General features: G+C 32.9%; 1 protein-coding gene across 7 annotated transcripts in view; it reads left to right on the top strand.

Moving 5' to 3' along the window:
* LOC127065600 (neuroligin-4, X-linked-like) overlaps positions 1-20,523 on the top strand; it is a 219,171-nt gene that overhangs the window by 64,679 nt on the left and 133,969 nt on the right. For all 7 annotated transcript variants that reach the window (XM_050998161.1, XM_050998158.1, XM_050998162.1 and 4 more), the window contains 2 exons: positions 1,561-1,959; positions 3,540-3,715. In XM_050998161.1, coding sequence (XP_050854118.1) covers positions 1,703-1,959; positions 3,540-3,715 — 433 coding nt within the window. In that variant the 5' untranslated portion in view covers positions 1,561-1,702. The remainder of the gene's footprint in view (positions 1-1,560; positions 1,960-3,539; positions 3,716-20,523) is intronic.

A 20,523-nucleotide genomic window follows, 5' to 3' on the forward strand; every position in this document is an offset into this window, starting at 1 on the left:
TTTTATCACCTACTCTAATGAGTACCTATTACGTTATCTCGATTAATTAGCAGGAATGTGTGATTATTGTAAGCTTATAGATCATTAGACATCTAAGAATATATTATCGTAGAACAATTATTAATTATTAGATCATATATAGATCATAGTCTACACTATATGAAAAGGAAAATAAAAGAAAAGAAAATAAGATAATCGTCATAGAGTTACATATTTCACAAAAGTTTGTTAAAATTACGAATAAATTATTTTCTTTTAAGAGCAATTAAAAAGAGTGTTCGAATATTAAAATGTTTATAACATAAGGATAATGATTCAATATCGAATATATTATGCGTACACAAGTCTATGAGATTCGAGTGTATTCGTATGTAAATACCTTACCTTATAAATAGTTATCTACCAATTGCCTGCTGACTTACGTACTGTAATATAAATCGATACGAGAGATGTATTTTGTCAGAGACTGATTAATTTTCACCGATAACTACCAGAACCAATCTATAGCTATATGAAAACGTCTAGTAGTACGATATAAGACAGGTACCTAGCTTGGTGAGTAATGAACGCGTTAATTCGTTGCCCCCGGCCAAGATTCCACGCTTCTCAGAATTTACGAGGAAAGATACGACGAAATGCACGATTTAATAGTCCCCTTGAAAAAAATGTCTTTTCCCTTTTTTTTTTTCTTTTTTCTTTTGGTAACCTTTCAACGTCATTAGAGATCTAACGCGAACGCGTTATTTTCTCGTTATTAGAACTTTACTTTCTCGGCTTATTATCGTATAGTTTTTTGTAAATTATTTTACCAGTCAATATATCCTCTCCAACTTGTTAATAATCATTCTCTTCGACGGTTTAATTAACGTTTCCAAAATATTCATCGTACGTTGTTCTAAGTATCCAAAGTTTAGTGATTTTCATGGAGAGAAGACTCTTCAAGGCTTTTATCATGGCATCCAAGTTCTATCTCTCGCAGGGACTCATAAACCACGCATACTGTGGTATTATCGTCTAATCATATTGAGAAGGATAACTCCTCGAGAAAATGAGGGAAGGGAAGAATGGTTAGAGAGAAGCAATAAATTCGAGACACGTAGAATAGGTAGTGGCTGGGGATGCACAAAGGGAAAAGAGGGAAAAATAAAATAGTTGAAAATAAAATGAAATATTTGCAGGATATTTTTAATAGAATCTTGATAAGTTCGCGAAGATATAAAGTAATTTAGTTGATAAGTAAAGAAGATGAGAAGACTGTGACGTGGAAATAAAATAAATAAGAAATTCGAATTTTTCAAATATATTCAATTATTTTCGCAGGACATTTAAACCAAATTTTTTCTAAATAAATAAAATTTTAATTAATTACGTAAAAATGATACGAAAGCGAATTAAAAAAAGAAAAAAAGAGAGATAATAAATCCCATCTTGTTTTATCAAACGTCTGAACAGAAAGATCGAACGTATTACCTGGGTATATAAAAATAAATATACAGAGTGAGTTATTTATAAAAAGAAAAAACCGATTATGCTGACGTCGCATAATAACTCTTTTTTCAGAGGTGGCAAGGGCAATGGGTCCTTGTATCGCTTTTGGCAGGTAATCGTCGTTGTGCCACGGTGGCTAAATGAAGAGGGATCGTTCGGTGGGCCGGTGATCGATAGCGGATACCGCTTGTCGCCGTGCGAGATTCGATTCGCGATGGAACTCCTTCCGCTGTTATTACTTTGCCTCCTGATCGCTCAGCCAACCGCCTATTCCCTTTCGATCAAGAGTAAGCTCAATCCGCGGATCGTGCAAACTCGCTACGGCGAGGTTCAGGGCTTGATCAGATCCTTCGAGAACGCAAAGTTCCTCAAACCGATCGACGTCTACCTTGGAATACCCTACGCTACACCACCCGTTGGGAGCAACAGATTCTCTCCAACAAGGGCGCCCAGCCCTTGGGAAGGTGTCAGGTTTGTTCTAACTTTTTCTTTTTCTTCTTCGTCTTTTCTTTTTCCTCCTCTTTTTTTCTTTTTTTCTTTTTTTCTTTTTTCCATTTTATTTTCACTTCAAATTTACATTCTTCAGTTACGGCAACTATGAAAAATTGACGAGAGTCGGATTTAAGAAGAAAAAATTAGCGGATCGTTTCGTACATATACACCGAGCAAAATTTTGTTAAACATATAAATTGCATGGATTTAATCTATGATAAAGTAACTAATTAAAGTTAAACAAAAATTAAAGTTAAACAAAAAATTCTTCTTAAATAAAAATGTAACGGAGGAAAGATTTTCTTCCATTCCTATTCTCGACAAATCCAAGCAAGATTCTAAACGCGACAATATATGTAGACGCGTTACCCTACCGATAGAAATTGGCAAGGATTCAACAATTTGGAAAATTGAAAACTACCGGGTTAACTTCACGCAAGTAAATCATTCAGCATTAAATTTATGTTCCAAGTTATGTACTGAAAAGGAAGACAGCAATTTTGAGAAGTTTCGTCGCTATCGGTTCTTACAATCTTCGCTTAATAATTGCAACCTTCATAGACTCGTCGAGTCTCCAAATATTCAAGTAAAACCAGCGAACAAATTCATGATTCATGCTTACGTGCAATGAGTCCTCCTAACAATTTCTTCGAATATTTACGATACACTCCTATTTTATGTACGATGTGATATAATGAAAGATTTAACTCCACGCGGGTGCAACATATCTTTCTTGAGTTTCATCTCGCCAATATCGGTGAATCTGTAACTCGAGATCGAACGTACTCCTACGATCGCTATTAAATTTATTTTCTTCCTTTTTCTTATATTTTTAACGACAGGCCATTGTCACGAACTCGAGTCCTTTACGATCCTTATACGAAATGGTTGAGATAATAGTCCCATTAAAAGACTAATTAATGTGACATACATTTATATTTTATCTAAAATTAGTAGGCAACGTAAATGTTAATTAAATTCATATATCATCGATATTTAATTTATTACATTTATTACGTTTATTAGATCGATCTAAAAATGGTGATAACTAATGATTGAATTTTTTACTCTAAAAATGATAGTATAGTGTTTTCTTTTATAAATATCATCAATGAACGATTCATATGCATATGTATTTCTTTGTTGTAATATATATAATATTATGTAATCCATTAATCCAGTCGATAAAGTAGATTTCTGTGACTGTAATTAAATATATAGATATAAGAATATACATGTAGGCTGTTCTATTATATATATATATATATATATATATATATATATGCACACACACACACACACACATACATACATACATACACAAACATATACAAACATACACACAGTGTACTGTAATTAAATATCAACGACATAGTAATCTACCTTACCGACTGGATTTATTTTTAATCAATAACAATGTATATTTTTTTTATTATCATTATTATTCTTATTATGAAGAATAATTCATCCATAAATAATTTATTATTCGTTGTTGCATCTATTTTATCGAATTAAACGGAACAACGAAAAGATATTGTATAAAAATTTCATCTTTCCAGATTATCGGACTCGGTCGGTCCAGTTTGTCCTCAAAAACTTCCAAACATCTCGATCGAGCAAGAAGCTCTCGAGCGCATGCCTAAAGGAAGACTGGAATATCTGAGAAGATTGCTACCTCATTTGCGAAACCAAAGTGAAGACTGTCTATATTTGAACATCTACGCTCCTGCTATGGGTAAGTCGAGAGATTTTCATTTTGATAGTATTCTTTGCGATAAGGATCGCATCGTTATAAAAATCATTGACATAGTTTCATTCAAAGAAAAAAAAAAAAAGAAAGAAAGAAAACTTCGACAGATTTTTTTAAAAAAGAAATCAATCACATCTTCTTCTTTTTCCTCTATCCCTCTATCATCGGATCATTATCTAAGCAATCCAAACTTGAATTCATATCATTGAACAGTTGGGACTAGAGAAAAGGGGAAAGAGAAAAAGAATAAGAAAACAATTTCATGAGGTTATATCGTTGTACGTATTTTAACGTGATAAAAATGACGCTCATAGGGGTGTAAATGAAAACGTATAATACCACGATAAAGGAGATAGAAATGAACGGTTCCAAGTGAAATGACAGAAGTAAGTATATATGCGCGCCCACGCCTTTGTGTTATCCGCGTGTGCATCTAACCGCGTAAACACTCGCATTTCTCTGCTCACTGATCCTCGAAGAAACGTTCTTTTCTTCCACATTTCGTCTAAGCGAACGGCGAACGATTACGGAAGAAAGAATACCAGTTCTCTTTCCTTTCTTTCGTTTCTTTCTACGAGTTCTTCCCGTTATCCACTTCTTTGAGAAAATCGAAACTCGGAATCTATTTCGAACGTAAACGATAATCTTTTTTCCTCTTTGACATTAAAGGTGTATTGCCTTTTAGTTCTCCTTTTTTCTTTTTTTTTTTATTGTACGAATAAAAACGCTCGTTATTAATAATATAGGATTACGGATAATGCTTTATCTCTCCTATATAAACTCTAATGCATTATTCAATGTTTTATTCGTTTATTGATGTAGTAAAGAACAGAGACAGTAGAAAGTAAAATTATATCTCTCTATACGATCTCTTATCGAGATAAAATTTGGTACTACCTTCGAAAAGCTGCCGTTTTATTCTCTGCCAGACCGTATTATTTTCGAAACGTGAGTCTACTTCCGAAGGAAGAAAAGAAAATAAAAGAGAAACTCGTTGGGATGAGTTTAACGAAACACTTGGCACCCGAAACCATTCGAGACCATGGAGGCATCCAAAAAATGCACTCTGTGTTTTCGCTCGAGGTGACCCTCTCCCTTCGTTCGTATTTAGGTCAAACCATTTTTATCCCCACCCGGTATCGCGGCATGCACGTTCGCGTTTCGACAATGAAACATCGAAAGGTAAATGTAAACCGGAAACGGATGCAAAGAGGGAGGCAAAGCGGGCTACGAGTACTCGCGTCAAAGTATTCGGCTCGTTGCTTCCCTTGCAAAGACTGTGGAATACAAAAGCACCAATAGCTCGATCCATTTGGAACTAGATCGTACGATGTAAATGTAACTGTAAAACTTTACGTTCACGTTGACGTTTTCGCCCTTATTCCTCATCTTCATTCTCTTTTTTCCTTCTTTTTTTTTTATTACACGAATGAAAACAACAAAGGATTGTTATCTGATTACGATACGATTATCATTTTCATTATTATTATTGAGTCATTAAATTAAATTTTAAATATATTTATTAATATTAAATGGAATTATATACGTGAAATGAGAAATTCAATGATTATTAATTATATTACTATATAAAGTTAATGATAATAGTCAATTATACAATTATTTGACAAAAATTCGCCGTCAATAATAACAAAAGCGTGCACTTTATTAATAATTAAATATACATATAATGTATTATTTCATTTGGAAGATCTTTATTAATATCAGCGATCATTATCAAAGGAAATGAACGTCGGGATATTCGATCTTCAAGTCAGACCGAAGGAACGTTCTCTCAGCTTCCTCTAGCTCTCTGTTACGCGTAACGCAAGTACATCGTCGAGTTGGATGGCGAGACAGCTGCAACGGGTCGTGAGTCGTGCCTAAGTGGCACCCGAACCACAAGAGTGCCTCGAGCTCTCCTACCTAGCTTCTCCTCACGATCCTCGGGGTGTTCATTTGCGCGATACGCGAACTCACCGCATTATTAAATCCGATGGAATGCGTTTTCCACGATACTCCGGATCGATTTCACCGTAACTGATTGATTAAACAATGATCTTGGAACAATTATTAAATTAATAAGCTTCCGAATTATATTTGCACATTGGTTAACCATCAGGATGCATTTGACATTATTTGGAAATTTCATTAATTAAATCAACGTTAAATTAATCAATTAAATTGCATTAAATATAAAGAATGTTCTCTATGTTTATATAATTTGGAGTTTTCCAATTAACATACAAAATGTTCCATTTGTTTTTCTTCTTAATGGTACTTAAAATCCTTGTTATCATTGGTAATTAACGATCTACTCGAAGTATATTCGATAAAGGATAGTTGTGGATGGAACGTATCGAAGCTAATTGCACTCTGCCTTCGGCTCGTTTCATTCGATACCATAATAAGACTGAGCGGCTGACTTCGATCGATGCATCGATAAGTAACGTAAGCTATTAGGATAAGGATATTACGTCAATTATTTAGTACAATAGCAGATACTAATTATTTATAATACTTATGATTTTTCAATAGATTTGATAGCTTTCAAGATTCCAAAAAAAATGTTTTATTTTAAAGATAATTTCATTTCTTTTTCTTCTCTCCCTCTTTTTTTTTTTTTTTTTTTAATAATATTCTGTTTCTTCTTATATTCTGTTTCTTCTTATACGGTTTCAGGTTACAAAGACAATTTCTTTATCTTGTAGATGATATTCTATTAATCCTTGCTCGTTCCCAGGTCCTTTCCATGAATAATTATGTATATTGTATTTTTATAACGAGAGATAGTTAAGGGTATAAAAAAGAATGGTAGAGAGAAGAAAAGACAGAGAGAGAGAGAGAGAGACAGAATAAAATCCTTATTTCCGAAGTATTTAAAGATAAAACAAAAGAAAAGAAAAGACAGAGGGAGTAGGAGAGTTGAAACCAATTTCACAAAAAGTTAGGGATTCGATTATTAGTTCGCGGTCCAAAAACTTTTTCTTCGTCTCTCTCTTTCTCTCTTTCTCTGTCTCTCTTTCTCTCTATCTATCTCTCACTTTTTCATTCTCTCAGACCTTCTCTCTTTTTTCTCGTTTTATTCGTCGTCAGTCCGTGCGTTTCTTTCATTCGACCAAAAATATTCTACCTTACCTTTTTCTCCGGAAAGAAGACAAACGTGCGATCGCAAATTACTCGACTTTGGGAACTTTGAAAAACGGTAAGTACACTGAGTGCTCGTGCATCAATTTAGTTCGGCTGACTTTTGACGCGAATGTCCACTCTACTCACATTCTACGTTCAATATATTTCTCTCTCTCTCTCTCTCTCTCTCTCTTTCTCATTCTGCCTCTTCCTCTTCCTCTCTGTCTCTCTCTTTCTCTCTCTCCTTCTCATGTATTTTGGTCTGTATCCCCTGATAAAGAGACAAATATACTTTTAGTCTGCAAACCTCGATACGATCGAAATCAAAATATCTGTCGCTTTTCTCAAAATTTATGTGAACTCGATGTACTTTTACTCGCAAATGAAACGCCAGATATTCGTACGGATACGAGTAAAACGTCGGGGATTTTGGAATTTGTTATATCTCTTTTTTAGTTCGAATTAATGTGGGAGAAAAGAAAAATAAATTGTTTACGGTCGAATGGATTTCGCAAAATAATGGATTTTGTGATTGGTTAAATATAATTCGTGCTATCTCTTCGATACGAAAAAGAAGGAATAGATATATGTATTATCTACGTTTCATGGAATGAAATACATATGTGTGTGTGTGTGTGTTACATATTTATGTATCATACATTCTAGATTTACGTACATATATACGTTCATTTAAAAATACTCCAATTCATATACGTATTTAATTTACAAGAAAAGGGAAATATGATGGATGATATATTAAAAAAAATATAATACGACGACGTATAATACGATATACAATACAATACAAAGCGTAATGATAAAAAAATTATTGTTTAAAGTAGGTACATACATTATGAATCATTAAAAAAATGAGTCACTCATTCTTTAGATTCAATATCGGATTTTTCCCGGTCGGCAATGAACAACGAGCTCGGTTATCATTTATCAACAATGCTAGAATTATCTAGCGAGAAATATCTCGCGAGGAAAATATCAGCAAAAGATAGTACCGAAGTATATCTCGGGTAGAAAGCCTCTTATTCTCAACCTTCGTTCTTCCGACATCGTCGTCTTAATTAATTATATCATAAAGACCGCAACGCATGGCTAGCATGAACAAACGTGAAAGAAAATAAAGAGAAAGAAAATAGAAAAGAAAGATAAGGAAGATTCCATCAGGAAAACATCAAAGCTCTTCCATTACCATCAAGAGGATTTGTATTATTAGAAACGCAGATTATTTTTCATAAAGAAAACTTTTATCATAATTCTTCACTTAATATTCTAAATCTCTCTCTCTCTCTCTTTCTCTCTCTATCTATCTATCCATCTCTTATTTTATATATATATATATATATATATATATATATGTGTGTGTGTGTGTGTGTGTCTATTTATTTTTCTATACTAATGCGCATACATGAAATATTCTGGTGTTGATTTGTTTGTCCGGTATAATACCCGAAACTATTTTATCGATTTTTAAAATAGCAACTTTCATTACTATCACATATTGCTTTTTATTTCAAAATTTATACATAATATTTTACTCTCTCGGCTTCTAGATCGATCAATAGAGAATAAAACATTGCATAATATCATATTTCTTTCTCTCTTCTGATTCGATCATGGATAAGATATAGGAATCAAATGAAGGAATTATTTCTTGTGTTTTCAAAGCAAGACGTTCACGAAAAGCATCGTTAGTATAGTCACTCCCGGGGCTATTATTCTTTTCTCGGTGTTTGAACGAGTGCCAGAGTGGCAGAGAAGAGAGCAAACGCATCGAGCCGAACAAGTAACTGGAGGAAGTTGAAAGGAAGTCGAGGAGAGAGAAACGCCAAAAGGTAACGCTTCTTCTTTTCTCTTTGAGATCGAGGAAAGCGGACGTTTTCGTTCGTTACACATTGTCCCGATTAAAAAACGATTTTAAGGATGATTTACTAGCGACCTAAATTGAATCGCTAATCTAAGTTTGAGAACTTTCCACAGGGAACTGGCTGGAAGGCAAGGTGAATTATAACCTCTGAAAATAGATGTCATCGACCCCCTCTAGGGGTGGGGGTGAGAGCGGGGGGCAATAGAGGTGGATCGACGGCGGAGTATACCGTCTGAAAATTTCAAATTTCTTCGGTCTCTGAACGAGTTTATAACTTAGACGTTAAGAATGCATTCAGAAAATCGATACTTCAAGTCGATTTTTAACGATTCAAGTTTGTTCTTCCGAACGAATAACGTCATCTTCAAATCGGCGGAAATTAATAATATATTATGAGCATAATTGACAAATTTTTCATCGTGTGCTTCTTTTGAGATTGATCGAAATTGTATTTAAAGGAAACGTAATTTTCTTAACTATTATAAAAGGCCTAGAGAAGGGTACAAGAGAAATCATGAGTTTATTCGAATATTTCAGAAAATTAATGAAACGGAAACTTCTCATAAATATTTATGAGATTCTTCTTGTGGAAATGAAAAAAAGGCAAGAAAAAAAAGAGAGAGATGGAGAAAGAGAGAGAGAGAGAGAGAGAGAGAGAGAGAGAGAGAGAGAGAGAGGGAAAGAAGAAAAAACAAAAAAGAAAAAACGCAATGCTCTTTCCTTACAAGATTCAGGTTCGAAGGAGTAAGCCGTCGGTCTTCTTCGATCGCCATCTTAATTACTTTTCGAGCTGTGCCAGCACACCGGTGAAGCATAATTGTTTTCATCATCACCATAATGGTTGTAGTTCAAACGGAACACGGTACTTTCCAACGGTAACGACGCCTTTAACCACCGACACATCTATAAGATCTTATACAACGAGGAAGATTGTTTCCACCAGTTAAAGCCCACCTTCCATCGCGTTTTTCTCATAGTACCCACCCCCTCGCCATCCTCCTCGACCCTTTCTTCCTTCGATGCCCTTTAGCCCGTCTCTTTTACGCTCCAACTTTGAATTTAATTCTCTAGTACGTTCGAAAGGATGCTTCGAAAGAAAGAGAGTATAAAAAAGGAAAGTAACTTTTCAATATCATGATACTTGTTTCAGATAGAAGGAATATAAATATGTCTCGGGTGAATTATTTAAGAACGTGTTTCTATATCGAGGATAGTTTTATCGATATTTGTAAATATGATCTCGATATTATCGTCACACATCTCCTGTCGATCGAAAGTTACGTCGATACATCGAGAAATGTTTCACGATTTATTATGATATTTCGCATAAATATTGACTTTCTCTCTTGAGGATAGACCTTTTTATTATTTCAATTTTTGGCAGATGAATTATCGACGATAGGTGTTTTAATGGTAAATGTCATAGTAAAAATTTACGATTGAACCTACGCGATTGGTCATTATTTATTAAAAGCACAAATTTCTTGTAAGATAAATATAACCCTCCTTTAACTTCTCATTATTATATTTGTTTAAATTTATGTCTGTATCTTTTCTCCAAAAAAAAAAGAAAGAAAAACAAAAAGAAGTTATTGGTTTAATTAAATTTTTTACAATATCTTACGAGTATTGCATTTGATAAAGTTCTACTACAAAAAGAAAAAAAGAAAGAAAGAAAGAAAGAAAGGAAAAAGGAAGAAAGAAAGAAAAAAAAGAAAGAAAGAAAGAAAGAAAGAAAGAAAGAAAGAAAAAGAATGCATCAGTTCAGCGTCACGTTCGAGAATGTCGCCATAGAGGGGTGAAAAGAAAAGAGAGAAGAAACAAGAAAAGAGAAGAAGCCAGCACGCAGAGAGCGTCGTGAAAATTGAAAAAAAGAATAATGAGGAAGGCGATGTGCAGGCTAGTCATCGTCCGGACGTGAACTTAGAAGGGAGGGTCAGAGTACGGAGAAAGAGGGTAGAAATGGTAGATGAGATGAGTTGAATGTGCGAGAATGCGAAAGCCACTCGCTTCCTGCTAGTCGTACTACGTAGAACGTACTAGCCCTTTACTCCTCGCCCATCCACGCAAAACTTTTCTCTCGTTGAGAGTTTTGTGATTTTTATTTATTTATTTCCTAAGATGTCCCAATATTCTCATCCAAAATCAATAATTATATATATATATATATATATATATATATGTGTGTGTGTGTGTGTGTGTGTGTGTGTGTGTGTGTTATTATAAAATTATTACATAGATATATCTTATTTTATAATTATTGTATTATATTTTATTATATATCTATTCAAATAACAACAGGAGTATCTTTATTTATTTCAATTTGCTTCAAATTATTGATTATTATAAAAGGAAAGAAGTTTTTAAATTTCTTCGAGTGCAAAAATTTTTAATAAATTTATTTACGAAAATACCACATTTATATAATAAAAATATCTTCTATTTTAGAAATGGAAGATATTTCAGAAAAAATTTCACGTGATTATCTTGTTCGTATAATGCTGGCCGTTATCGTAAAAGAAAACCAGCGTCCCTACTAATTTGGATACTTTGCCTTGTTTACTGAATTACCTCTTTACCGTCGAATTTTTTGTTAAAAATAAAGTTGACGACAAAATCGATAAAAGCAAAGAGAAGCGTCGAAACCGGAGTATAGAAAGAAACGAGAAGAAAGAAAAAGTTAACGAACGAGCTCCAATTTTAATATTAGCCCTTTGAACTTATCGGCCGAAAGTTAGGTGTAACGCGCGCATATTCAATTATAAAGTGACTAGCATGTGTAAGGCAAACGCATCAAAGGGGAACACGATTGTATGAGGGAATAGAAAAAATGTTGATAAAAGGGAACGAGCAAGTGGCAAGTGAATTGCGAGTCTGTTAGAATTCTTTCAACTCTATCAAAAGTCAGAAGAAAGGGTGGAGGTGAAATAATAGAGGTACAGATATTCGTTATTCAAGGTGAACCGTTTGAAGCATTACTACGTTTTGTTTAAGGAAGAAACATAAAAAGAAATAAAAAGTTATTTTACATAGATATATATTATATATGTAGAGCAAGTTGATGATACATAGATTTTTGATGAATAGAATATAATTTTTGTTCCATTTTTTCCTAAGAAGAAAGTATACGAAAAGAGTATTTTTTATATGAACGGACATTTTTTTGTCGTTGTAGAAGAAAAAAAAATAGAAAAAAGAAAAATAATTAATGGTGCGTTTATCGTACAAGGGATACCTTAACGAATCTCAACGTTTCACATACACAAAAAAAAATAGAATTTAAAAGCTCTCGACATAATAGTTCGTTGCAAGGCTTTATATAGTACACCTTGTATATATGTAACACAATAAGCTACTAACGAAACGACGTGGACGAGGCAATGCGTTTGTAATAATGAGAACTGTTTCGAGAAACCGGCTAACTCAAAGACCAACTTCCCTCATACTGCATTTTTAACAAAAAAAGGGATAGTCAAAGAGGATGGGTTGAAGGGAATGGTGAAAAACAGAAATGGAGAAATAAAGAAAGAAATGGAACGCGATATTGTCACTTCTTTTTCGTTTTTACTTTCGATATTGATTCTTGTATGCATTTAAAACGTAGTCGAAATAATTTTTTATCTTGCTCTCTTTTTCATTCAAATGATAAAAAATTACATTCAATTACGAAAAAAATAGTTGAATAAAAAAAATACTTTGTTATATTTTATTGAAAAATAAACCATATACCATTATAATATCTATTTATAATATGAATCATCATAATATGTGCCTTTTCATTATAAAAAATTGTCGATAATATATTTTTTCTATCTTAACGTTGTCATTGCGATAATAATAAATTACTCTCTTCTATGAACGAGTTATGGAAATTTTTAACGGATGTTGCCGTACAATGTTTAATTAAAAATATCGAGAAAGTTGATGTAAAAAATCAATTACTTCAAGAAATGATCTTGAAATTTTTCATCTAAAAAGTGTAATAAAAATTCAATAACTTACCTTAGCACTATCGCGTAATATCTATCGTTTTATTCCATCACTCTTCCTCGCATCGAACGAAGGAGGCAAATCGCGTGCATACCGATAATCTCGAAATTGCTGGACTATCGGAAGCAGAGCGAAAGACAGAGAGAGAGAGAGAGAAAGAGAGAGAAAGAGAGAGAAAGAGATACATTTATATATATATATATATATATACATATATATATATATATATGTATATACACATACATACATACATACAGAGAGAGAGAGAGAGAGAGAGAGAGAGAGAGAGAGAAGCATCGATTGAACGTTTCGGGCGCAAATTATACGTGATCGCGATTTATCGGGTGGCCGAATGGACGAACGGATGGAAATGTGCATGTGCGAGAGAGAGAGAGAGTGAGAGAGAGACAGAGAGAGTGAGTAAGTGAATGAGTAAGTGAGGGAGGAAGAGAGAGAGAGAGAGAAATATACTCATGTCAGGATCGTTTAGAAGACGGCAACGATCGATCATTCCAGCCAGTTCAACGCAGCCACGATTGTCGTGCTTGGTCGTTCATCGATCCATCAAGCGGAAGATGCTTAAGAGAGCGCTTCCGTTTTCGTTTCCTTCAAGAAATAAACCTTATATATAAGATGCTTTATGGATTATATATCTGTATATACATATATAAATAATGTTATATATACTTAATAAAATGATAAATTGATATATATATATATATATATATATATATATATATATATATGAATGGCTGAAATTAAATTTTGGAAATTAATATTAACATAATAAATCAAGGATAAAAAAGACTTCGACAAAATTACTATAATAGTGATCGCATGCTTCCTTCACATTAAATATTTGCATACCATTCATATCATTATCTTCCTTGCTTTTTTATATTTTTATGTTTTTTAAAGGAAAAATGATTATTGGCTATACTCACGGAACATTTTTGCATTTTCATATACAAAGTGTCTTCATTCAATCTATCTATATAATACGTACACACACACACACACATATATATATATATACATATACTTACGTAGATATATCGCTTTTATATAAATTGGATTATGTAAGCTGTTCTCATTCAAAATCAATATAAATAGAGCTTTGTATTTTTATTGTCAAGTTATCTAGCCGCCTGATTTGATAGATAACAAAAAATATTTTACGAGTTGACATCGAGAATTCACCCTGTATACGTATACGTGTTTCGCATTTCATGCGACTCGAGCTTTCTCTCTCTCTCTCTCTCTCTCTCTCTCCCTCTCTCTCTCTCATGGTTATAAAGAAGTCAGCTCAGGTATTTATTTGCTGACTTACTGTACTGACCACAAAGGAAGTAGAAAAGATACGGAGAGAAGTAAGAAAGGGAGAGAGAGAGAGGAAGAAAGAGAAAAAAGGCAGAGAGAAAGAGAAAGAGAGAGAGAGAGGAGTACGATGAAAAGGCGAAATCGCTGTGAAGCTTTTACGATCTTCTATACGTTACATTAGAATTGGCTTCGAGCTTACGTTCGGACGACATCCGCAAAATTCTTAGAAATCTTTGGTGGAGTATAATAAATTATGCTACTATATTTTCCGTACTCGTCGATGTATCATAATTTATAATCACTATCGAAAGTTATCAGAATATTTTCGATATATTTTATTTCACTGTGATACATTAATTATTAAGTTACTAAATCATTTGAAACTTATTATATATCTATTACAAATACTACTATCTATTATTATCATACTATACTCGTTACTACGTTATCATATTATTATATTTATTATATAGTATTATTTTGTTGTTCTAATTAATAGGTATAAGGGGAATACGAGAAAGAAAGAAAGAGTTTTATTATTTGCTCTACTAATTAGTTACGTTTTTTCCCCTTTCCTTTCCTAAATGTTTTAAAAAAATATGATTTTTATTACTTCCAAAGTGTTTTATCTTTCTTCTTGGATATCAACTCAAAAGAAACGTTCTCGTTGGAAAATTAGACATTCGATCACGAAAAAATCCGACTTTAAATTCGTAATACGATTCCTGCCGAACGTATTCGTACGTTCAAGCAAATCGATAAAACCCTCGAAATGTCTCGTGGTACACGATAAAGTCGATAGTGCAAGCGTACTCCCGCTTCTATGTAGCACGATAATTCGCGATAAATTTTCGAAGGATTGACATAGAATCGACGACTCGTTGCAATTGTTAACGTAGCGATAAAAACTGATGGTAAAATATCAAGCGCTTTACGTTTATCAATTTTTTTCCATAAAATCCGTCAATACTATCACATAACTCGAATTTTTTTCATTTTTAGAGATTAAAAATCAAGCGATTTGAAACAATACGTTCCGGCTTTTAAAAATCATTAAAAATTTCGCTTTATTAAAATTGCTTTTTTGGTTTCTTTTTTTTTACTTTTTCTTCAGCTTTTTGTTCTTTATCTTTCATTCGATCCGTTTCTCCTTTCCATCAATCGATCATCCTCTGTTTGTTTTTTATCAAATTACTATCAGGAAAGTCAACAATTTGAAAGAATCGTTTGATCAATGTCGATCTCAAACATTAGCAGCTTCTACGTTTCTATTACTATTTCCTTTTTGTTTCGTTTATCATTAATATTTAATACATCATAATGTCCTTAATTGTATATACAATATTTTTATAAAGGCATAAGAAAAAATTCTGTTCCATACGAAATATTTTGAAGGAAAGAATGAATTTTAATAAGAAAACTTAACATCAATGAGTTATTTTACTTCAGTCATCGAAAAAAAATAATTCATAAAGGTTATTTCAAACAAGTCTTAATTAATAATTTGCAGCGTATGCATCGAAATAATTGCGTACTATTGCTACATCAAACTCGTCACAGAGGAGTATCTTTCTCTCTCTTCTCCGTCTCTTTATTTTCTTACATTACGTACGATAGAAACCAAACTTCTTCCAAGTTATGGAAAGTTGCGTAAAGCAGCCGATTGAATTCCACGAATATACCAGACAAGACTTCGAAACAGTTTTGCCGAAAAGACACACCCGTCTGCAGGTAAAATTACGCAATGCTCTGGTCTACGTTTTCGCATTCGCATACATTTGCATATATTACGTTGGTGTACTTAAAAGTTAAAACATTACGGATGATCTCGATGCTTAAAAAATAAATAAAAAAATAAGAAAAAAACAAGAAAAGAAAAAGAAAAAATGGGAAACAAAAACAAAAAAAGGGAAAAAATTTTAAGTTCGAAAATTCCTATTTCTTTAATTCAATGTTTAATGATTAAAATTTCGACTGAACTAATCTTCCATCCGTGCTGAAGAACTTTCGTGCTCCTTCGTGAATGTTTAACGATATGGAAAATCGGAACGAGTCCGACGTTCTCGGAAGCATAGAGGAGACATTAAAAAGATTTTCTAGAAGATTCGAGGCTGTCCGAGTCTCGAGAACGGTCTAGGGAATTTGGCGAGTATTGGAAACTTGGAGAAGTCTCGAGATTCGAGATAGTCCGAGAGGTTCCTCGCGTACATCGAATAACTCTCATACTTGCATAGCCTTCCTAATAATAGAAAAGAAAATAGAAAGGGAATAATAATAGTAATATTATATAATCTTATAATGAATTTTAATTATGAAAAAACGAATAAAACAGACATATGATATATTTTTAAGAAACTAACGATAAATAAAAATATTGTCTTTCAGTTTATATGTTTTGCATATGTGTGTATTTGTGTTTGTGTATTGTGTATGTTGATAGGAAAACATAAAATTAGAACGCAATATCACAAACAAAGTGTATATAATTAGACTCGAAGAGAGTAATAAGACATTTCAAATTTTCTTAATGATATAGAAGAACGATAAGTTCGAAAATGAACTTTTGAGAAATAACGATAACCGAGAGAACATTGGGTTTCTGTTTAAAATATTATTATACGTATGTAAATAGGAAAACGTTGAAGTCTCTTGAACTAAATTAAAATGAATATAATTAGACAAGAAAGGCATTGCAATAAAATGAAATAATTTACTATTTTATCTTACTAAAAACGAGGAAACATAAATATTATATCGTGCTTTGAAAGCAAAACAAAAATCAAAAGAAAAAGGAACAATGAATGCATGGGTTAATTTAAACGAGTACACAAAGATTATCCTCGTCTTTCTTAAATGAATGAAAGAATAAAAAAAAAAAGAAAAGAAAAAAGGATTACAAGGTAAATGCCGAAGAGCGTAATTACCTCTTTTGTTAAATTCTATTAATTCTAATCACCAAAAGAAGCCTCGAAACCTCTTCGTTCCTTCCTAACGAAGCTTTTACCAAGATTTTCTTGCTCTTGAAGGACCGTCCGACCACGAAAGCCAAGATCCAGAATTAGAGAGGAAAGGAGAAATAAAGGATATCTTTCCTTTTTTCGACTCCTCGTATTTTTCCTCGGCTGCTCGAAACTCGAAACGAAAAGAAGGCGTTGGCTGGCCGTCTTGTACATCGCCGACTGTTTCGAGCACTTAAGAGACCGGTGGGAAATTATTGCGTTCTTACGTTTCTCTTTTTATACCTCTCCATTTACAATACTTTGTATTTCACGACGAGAAAAGAATTCAGTAGGAAAATCAAATAGTTAGATTTATTCATTGATCGCAATTTACAAATACTTTTGATATTATTATTTTACTTCCATTTAAATGTTTATTTATCATCGAATATATTCTATCAATCTGTCAGATCTAAGAAATTTTAACAACAAAAGAAAACCTAGCAAAGTCAATTAATCAATTCTATTATATATGTCATTGTCACGTTTTTTTTTTCTTTTTACTTTATTTTAATGAAGTTCACGTTTTTCAAAGTAAAGAAAAAAGAGAAAAGAGAAAATCTTTACAATCGTTTGATTTGTCACGATACAGCGAAGGAATCAATCCATATGATTGAAATGTCGTTAAAAAAAAAAAGGAAAAAAATAATTGAAAATTCGATTCGATCGCGAGACAGGACAAACCGCAGGAAATTAGAAAAATCTTTTCTCGAAACGGAATTTGACGATCGGCAACATTTCCAAGATAGTTTATCTGTTGGAAAGGTCCGTCCTCAACAAGATATAAGATTCGAAGAAAGATTCCATCTGTATTCTCTCGAGGAATATGTAATTTCCGACGGACGTTCCTATATTCTATTCTGCGTGCACTCGAGCATACCAGATTAGCATCGAATGTATTTGTGTTTTGTTACTACGGAAAATCTACCTTGTATTACACGTAAAGGGCAAATGTCTTGAGGCTAGAAATTCCTTTTTCTTATACCTTTCATACTTAAATTATACGAGACGTATAATTTCAAAGTTATAAAATCTTATAAATAATCTTTGTTTTTTTGATAAAATAGATCGAATATTCTTCTAAATTTTATTAAATTTTTAATTTATTTACAGATCTCCCAGAAATTGGCGAGATATATAAAATTTAACTTTATGATTGGATTTGTGATAATAAAAAAAAAAGAAAAAGAGAAGAAGAAAAAGAAGAAAACTTTAGAAACTCGGTTATCAGTAAAAATTTGTGCGTGTCTTTATAAAACTTTAATTATACATTTCAAAAGAAAAGGTTGATACAATATATACGCTTACTTTTGTGAATTATTAACTACGTGTGTCTTCTATCTTTAATCTATTTCCGAGCTTAAGAAATATTTGCGTTCCATTATTTTACCAGACTTCCATTAACGACACAATATTGTACGTGGTTATCGAAGCGTAAAGTATTATTAAACCGCTTAATACAACAAAGTCCTTTGTTTTAATTAAAACGTTCGGCCCACTGGTGTGCTGTATATTCGTCTGATAATAACATAAACAATGGCTTTTGTTGCGTATCAGGTAAATAAGCTAATTAGTATGAACACCCCTCAGGGAGGGACGCGTGCTTAACGGATCGTAAATACTCTTAAATAATCGATTTCTCGTCTAGGTGTTCCTTCAAGACGCATGTATTAATTACGTTTAAAATTCGTTTGACGGTATGAGATAACTTACTCCGTGAAAATTTGCCTTCAAACGAACGAAATTATAGTACGAGTATCCAAAAAGAAAAATAACAAAAAACAAGAAGCATAAATACGCATCTTCGATTTTAGTGATATCCGTGCCAATGATAATAAAAAATCTCTTTAATCTTCTAATTTCTCCATAATGAATGAAATAAAATTAATAAACTTTCTACGACTCATTTTTTCAACTCCTAAAAAAAGAAAAGTATATAATATAGAATTTACCCTTGCAATACTAAGCTTACACTTTACTTTGTGGCAAAATAATCAAATACGATTTTGATGATACGAGATTTTTTTTCTTTCCTTCAATACCAATAATCCAAAAATGATTATAGAGAATTGGTTTTTTAATAATTTCTTATAAACAATACGAATAGAAGAATATCATTCGAAGAAAAGCGTGCATCGAATAAATATTTATCGATAACCTTGATCTTCTTTGAAGATATAAGAAAATCTTTGTTCTCAAATCGCGGAACATATGTACGTAGATGTCAAAATTCTATGTAGTTTTCATCAGTAATATATACATATATATGCGAATGCTTGTTGAATAACGAAACAGTTGTGTCTTACTTTGAAGTTAGGCGCGTTCGACTCGCTTAAGAGGATTCGTTACAATAGAAGCGTTCATCAGACTACTCAACGGCTTGCGAGTCTGGCGAGTATCTATCTATTTAATTAACGGCGTTCCATTTGCTTTCAATCTACCTGTGAACTTCCTTTGCCCTTAGCGTGCGGTTAGCGTGCAGTCGCGTAATGGAACGAAGCCATAAGCTCTTTCTCGGTCTCTCTCTCTCTCTCTCCCTCCCCCTCTCTTTGTCTACTTTACCACGAGGGAAACGTTGTCCACTTCTACATCTCCTTAACAGTATCGATCGTGTTATAGTTAATAAATCCTCTTTGATGTATCACGATGAAGCATTACGATGTTCTAATTCAGCAAAAGGAAATATGTATATATATTTTTTTATTTTAATTCTGTCTTTTCTCTCTCCCTCTCTCTCTCCCTCTCTCTCTTTGTTTCTTTCTCTTTTCATTTTTTCTTTGTCTGTCTGTTCGTCCGTTTATCTGTCTGTCTGTCTGTCTATCTATCTCTCTCTTTTTTTTTGTTATTCCTTTTAAAAACGTAAAGGTAATTAATGAATTAATTTATAATTTACTCTTGTTATTATATATAATTAATTAGAGAGAAAGAAAGAAAATATTACACTTTGAATATTATACTTCTTATTTTGTCTCCGAAATCTCGACGAGCATACACGTATGCCTCTTTGATGATCATTATTATGCATCTATCCTCTTCGTTAAAATCCTTCCTTCGAATTTATTCACTTCCATTTTACAATTCGAACGCGAATTAATTATGTTAACGATGTTTCGGAATTAGTATCTATCGGCTTGGAAATGTCGGAGTTGATTCGTGAGTTCGATTGAAATAAAATCGAAGAAATTCCTGGAAGAACGGAAAAAATAAAAAGGAACAAAAATTCTTATTGAATGGAGATGGAACGGCTACTCGACCGTTAAAAAATGCATGCGACGCTTCGTACAAAGCGTCGGTTGCACGACGTGCATGCCGGCAATTTTTCGACGTCATGCTACTTCCTCCCGTCCACATTGGAATTTAGTCGAGTGTTTTCTCGAGAAATGTTTCGAAAACAATTCGATTCGTCGATGGAAAAGACGAAAGGAATCCTATCTACAGTATTGTGACTTTTAATCGATAAAGAAAGAAACTTCCCTGAA

The sequence above is a fragment of the Vespula vulgaris genome, chromosome 8, assembly GCF_905475345.1.
Source record: "Vespula vulgaris chromosome 8, iyVesVulg1.1, whole genome shotgun sequence".
In the NCBI taxonomy this organism is placed as follows: Eukaryota; Metazoa; Arthropoda; class Insecta; order Hymenoptera; family Vespidae; genus Vespula; species Vespula vulgaris.